Genomic DNA, 6,000 nt, shown 5'->3' with positions numbered 1-6,000 from the left:
AGGGGTATTTAAAAGACCCCTCAACTAGATTATTTCCCCCCAGTAAAACCACCCCTCTTTAGTTATGGACTAACGAAATTCTTTGTAAATTTGAATTTTATGTTATTGTAATTTTGTTACATTTTTCCAAAACTTGAATTAAACATACCCCTCCTTTTGAATGCATGTGGTACACTAAAATTTTGTGAGGTGAACTCCCTAAGCCCACCGCTTGCTGTTGTGATATTAAGCTACCTCTATTTTTCTTACACTGATCCTTGTAGGATTATTTTCACACTCACATGCAAATAATCTTACATTGTTTACGAAAGGAAAGTTAGTATGGAGTTCACTTGAGAGCTTGCTCATTTCAGGGAAACCATGCCAAAGACCTATTAACCCATTCCAAAGGCCTATACTAAAGGCATGTCCTATTTAAGAAAAGTTGCTTTACAACAATGAAGCAGTTTTCGTGCTATCACTAGTTGTACTTTCTTTATTTTGCTATCAAGGCAACAACTCACGCTTCAGCAACAACGATTCCCATGTGTGCTCTCTCAAGCAGTTGCTACATAAAATTTTGGTCCTATCTAACAGTCCTTACTCCACTACTTAACTATGACACTTAGCAGCTCGATTCCCCTCTCAAATTTACCCTCAAGGCATGTAGGAATTCAATTCCTCTCTCAAATATAATCTCAAGGGGTATTGGAGCCCTGTCTTGACGAACTTACAAAAATCTCATCCCAAGATTTGTACTAATACACGAAGTTCAAAACTCGTAATGATATTCTCTTGTGTCTCTTATCCTCACTTTAAAGAAGAGACTAGAGTTCTTATCTCTGCTTCGAAAGCTCTCAAAGTGTTAAAACGAAGTTGAAGGAAACTCTCAATGTTTTAAAAGTAGCCAATCAAGTTCAAGCAATCAAGAAAAATGCACACGGTATGAACAAAATTGCACAGTAAGGGTATTTTACACACCGATGCTCGCCTATGAGAGAGGAGCTGCAGAGTCGGGACGTGTGGCGAAAAACAGCTTGGAAACCGCCTATGCGTGTGGAAGCAACCATCATGCTCGACACGCCCCCAAAGCCTGACAAAGAGATGGCCATGCCAGCTCAACTGCCACGTCGACTAAAGCGCGTATTTGAAATTTGCCCTCTTGTCGCAATTGTAGGTTGGGGATGCTTGGGTTGCTTCTCACGAGTTGATGCTGCGTTTCCCTTGGACCATCCAGCGGAAAGTCACTTTTCTTGACTGTTATCGCCCCAACACGCCCATCGAAGGCCTTTCGCGCGATTTAGCGAAAGGTTTTCGCCTTGCTCGCAAGCATGGAAGGAATCCCTACGGGAGCTTTTGTTGGGCGGTCCACGAGGAGTCGAAAGACCCCTTGGATCGACTTAGACCTCCTCGCAGTCCAGCTGATTTTGCTATCTATGCCTCTTTATTGCGATGTTGTGGGGATGCAAAATTTCTGTTGGATGGCATGCGCGTCCATGATCACATTGCCAAGACTGGGTCGGATCAAAACGTGCGCCTTCAAGACCTCCTTCTTCAGATGTACAGCAACTGTGGAGCTGTGGAGGATGCATGTACGTTGTTTGCAAAAATTTACAGAAGCAGTGTGTATCTCTGGAACACTATGATAAGGTCATGTGGCCGGCATGGGCAGTGCACGGAGGCTTTCCAACTATTTGAACAAATGCACTTAGAAGGGGTAATGCCTGATGTATTCATCTTCGTAAGTTTGCTGTCTGCATGTGCAAGCCATGAAGACCTTGTCCACGGCAAGCATATGCATGCCCGCATCTGGGGCAATAAATTTATGGCTGATGTCGTTGTTGGGACCGCCCTTGTCAACATGTATAGCAGGTGCGGCATACTGCAGAATGCAAGGAGGGTGTTTGACGAAATGCATGAAAGGGATGTTGTCTGCTGGACTGCAATGATTTCAGCTTATGTACGACACGATCAGGGGACGAATGCCCTCCGTCTTTTTTATCAAATGCTTTCGGAAGGTGTCATTCCAAACAAGTTCACCTTCGTAAGCATTCTCGAGGCATGTAACAGACAGGCAGGCCTACTTGAAGGCAAGAAAATGCACGTTCGTATTGCGTGTATTGGGTCTGAGATGAACGTTTTCATCGGGAATGCCCTCATTCTCATGTACGGTCAGTGTGGCAACGTTAAAGATGCACAGAGGATATTTGATGAACTATGTGAACGAGACAAAATTTCATGGACTACCATGATATCATCTTACTCTCAAAATGGGCAAGGGAAGAAGGCTTTTCAACTTTTTAGTCGAATGCAGTTTGAAGGGGTTTTACCAGACTGTGTGACCTTTATTAGCATCCTTACTGCACTTGGCAGTCAAGGATCCCTGACTGAAGGTAGGCAAGTGCATGCTTGCATTGCCCACAGTTGCTTGCTCTCAGATGCTTCTGTGTGCAATGCCCTTGTTAACATGTATGGGAAGTGTGGCACCCTGAAGGATGCCGAAATGGTGTTTGGACGTTTACTTGAACGGAATGTGGTCTCTTGGACTGTTATAGTTGCAACATATGCCCAGCATGGGAAGGCTGAGGATGCTATACACTCTTTTGAACGCATGCAGGACGAAGGTGTAATGCCAAATAAGGTGACCTTTGTCAGTATTATTCATGCCTGTGCCTGTCAGGCAGCCCTGGCCAAAGGAAAGCAGATGCATGCACGCATGATTGGCTGTGAGTACAAATCTAACACTATAGTCAGCACTGCCCTTATCAACATGTATGGCAAATGTGGCAGCCTGACGGATGCACGGAGTATTTTTTACGAAAGTCCTGATCGAGACATAATATTATGGAATGCCATGATTGCAATATATTCCCAGGCTGGGCATGAGAAGGATGCAATTCAACTGTTTAAGCAAATGCAGAATGATGGATTGATGCCCAACAAGGTCACCTTTGTCAGCATCCTTTCTGCATGTGGTCGTGCTGGCCTGGTTGATGAAGGTTGTGATTCCTTCATTTTCATGGATCGAGAGCATGGCATTATCCCTGCAAGGGATCATTATAACTGTGTGATTGACCTTCTCTGTAGGGCTGGACTTTTGGATGAGGCAGAATACTTGATGAACAAAATGCCTTTTCGACCTACACTTGTATCGTTGATGACCTTGCTTGGAGTTTGCAGAAACCAGGTTGATGTGGAAAGAGGAGTACGCATTGCAAAGCAGCTGTTCAAGTTAAATCCAAAGGAGGCGGCACCATATGTACTGCTCTCAAATATTTATTTTGCAGCAGGCAGGGCAGAAGATGCCACAGGCATCATAAATAGCATGAGGGACAATGGTCTCAAGCTCATGCCAGGATGCCAAAAATTTAGCTTAGATGGCCTTTGAGCAAATATTGCTTGGTCGCAGAGGTTGTAATTTTCTAGGGGTGTTAAGGCCAGGACAATTTTCTGTCAGTGTTTTTGGTTGTTTACTTACCATGGAGTTCGGTGATAGAGACACCATTCATGCTCACCCTCATCTCATCTAGACTCACCCTTTACCCTCACTGCAACTGTCCCTCTTCATCCTCACCCTCATGTTGTAGGGATTAGATTTCATGCACTGGGTGGGAGATAATCTTGCCATCAATGTGGAGGCAATAGGAAGGTGTCGAGTCTATGTTATCAAATGCCCATGTGCAAAGGAGAATGTTACTCAAAACCAGAAGACAATAGGAAGGTGTCGAGTCTATGTTATCAAATGCCCATGTGCAAAGGAGAATCCTACTCAAAACCAGAAGACAACTCAGATGAAAACACATCTGAAACCTGGAGGAGTCAACAAAAGCTTTGGAGTTGTGACTCTTCAAAGTCCATAGAAGACACAGTAGGATCATCCAAAGCGGCTCCTGAATCTAAAATTATAGCATGACCTAATGGCCACATGAGGCTCTAACATAGGGTATTAACCCCTAGATCGAATCCACAATCCTTCTAGTATGTCCAGAAGCTAGCAAAACAATGTTGCAACTTCATGCAATGAGCCATGTGTGAAGAAAACTTATTGCTGTCAACAAATTCAGAATATCCGTGGGAAACCTTCACTACATAAGAGTGATTATTTCCCATAGTTGGTCCAATGCATCAACAAAAGATCATCTGGGCCAATTACAATTGTCACAAAACATGCTAGTAGTATACAAATCAATTTTGTGAATTTCACTAAACATGCTTGGCATGGTGACCTCTACTATATGCATTGATATATCATTGGCCTTATCTTTTGTTTCTTTAGAGCCACAAAGCTACAGTTCTTAATCATGTGCTCTAATAGCCCTTGAAGCGAAAGACTCCTCTTTGACAACTTTAGTTACATCCTCTTGTTGCTACTTCTTTCGATGGCTCGTGTAGTTACCTTGCGGACCCTCCTAGTGCAACTTATCACCTTGAGAGGCTGTGGTGTCACTATTATTAAGAACATGCTAAACTTGATTAAAAAAACATGTTGGAGGAGAAGAAACTTCAAAGTCCTCTTTAGCTTTTGGAACCATATACTTATGTTGTTGCTCCACTACAAGAACTTGATGAACCTTTGTATACTTCTTCATCCCAATGATTAAGCCTCGACTACACACACTTGGGATTCTTTTCTTGTTTCTCCCTTGAATAAGGTTTGAGAGAAAAGAGTGGATTTCCATGAGGTACAATAGGCATAGCAAGTTGCTACTCTGCTACTACAGCAATAGCAAATAGGCCACCATCTGATTCATGGGTATGCAATTTTAGATAACCATGGGCCATGGTTGGCTTAGGTAGTGGTGGAGAGACAGAGAAGAAGCTTCACTAAGCTGCACTCCATTTATTGGAGTATAGGAAACATTTGAAAATAGGCTCATATACGTGATAAACTAGCTTATGGAAGGGTCGATGGATTCCCGATGGATTAGCAAAAAGGCTACGACTAAATCAAGGGAGATGCAAGGCCATGAGAGTGATCAAAAGGTAGGGAAGATGCTCACAAACTTTACACTGAAACCCAGCCCATCAAAATCTCCCTAGATCACAACATATTAAATCAAGAGAGATGCAAGGCCATGAGAGTGGTCAAAAGGTAGGGAAGATGCTGACAAACTTTACACTGAAACCCAGCCCATCAAAATCTTCCTTAATCACAACATACTCATAACCACTTATAAGATTTTATACACACAAATCACATGTATGCAGGCCACCTATGATCACATGCACTACTATATAAAGTGTGATGATGTAGACTTGTGGAATGGAAACCAACCAAACTAAGGTGAACTATTAAAAATGTTATGCATTCGAGTATGCTTTCGTGTAAACTCAAAGTGATACACGTAACTTAAGAAACTTACATGCAAACTGAAAGTAGATCTCTACTTTCACATGCATGGCAATCTAATCCATGCATGAGCATTGAAAGTAACATGCATCTGCAAGATACATATGGATGTCTTTGTTAGCAACTCTACTTCAAGCATGCAACCCATGAACTGTTTATGTTCTAGATAGCAATATCAGGGCATTCAAGTGGCTACTAGGCTTGTCTTTAGAAAATTTATAGTGTACCTAGGGATTCATCAACTGACAACTCTACCAATGCCTTGGCACTGTTCCAATAGCTACCCCACTTGCATATTTGGTTACAAAAACTTTCCTAATCAGACTTGGGTAGCTTAAGTATGGGTGCACTCATGAGGACATCCTTGAGTTGATGAAAACTCCCTTCACACTCACTAGTCCATTGAATGGGGGTGCCCTTCTTTAGTTGGTCCATCATAAGGCTTGTAAAATTTTAAAATATCCTCAATGAACTTTCTATAAAACCCTAATAACCCTAGAAACCCCATGATATCTTTGGTATTTCTATATGTGGGCCAATTTTCATTGCATTAGTTTTTTGTAGGTCCATCCTAACCCCCTATTTGGTCACAATATGCCCCAAATATTCTATATGTTTGGTGTAAAAAGAGGACTTTCTTTTTTTTAATCATAAATCTTATCATTTCTTAC

The 6,000-nt window shown here is 42.2% G+C and overlaps 1 protein-coding gene across 1 annotated transcript; it reads left to right on the top strand.

Annotated features, from left to right (window-relative positions):
- The first annotated feature begins 972 nt into the window (after window positions 1–972).
- LOC147884965 (pentatricopeptide repeat-containing protein At1g03540-like) lies at window positions 973–3,367 on the top strand. The gene is made up of 2 exons (XM_087397246.1): window positions 973–1,122; window positions 1,217–3,367. The coding sequence occupies exons 1-2, from the start codon at window positions 973–975 to the stop codon at window positions 3,365–3,367; spliced, it is 2,301 nt and encodes a 766-aa protein (XP_087253372.1).
- The last annotated feature ends 2,633 nt before the right edge of the window (window positions 3,368–6,000 follow it).

Source organism: Dipteris shenzhenensis, chromosome 26 (assembly GCF_047967505.1).
Source record: "Dipteris shenzhenensis isolate YYH24624 ecotype China chromosome 26, Dip_SZ_1.0, whole genome shotgun sequence".
Classification (NCBI taxonomy): domain Eukaryota; kingdom Viridiplantae; phylum Streptophyta; class Polypodiopsida; order Gleicheniales; family Dipteridaceae; genus Dipteris; species Dipteris shenzhenensis.
Note: the sequence above shows the minus strand (reverse complement) of the source record. Positions and strands in the feature narration are given on the sequence as shown.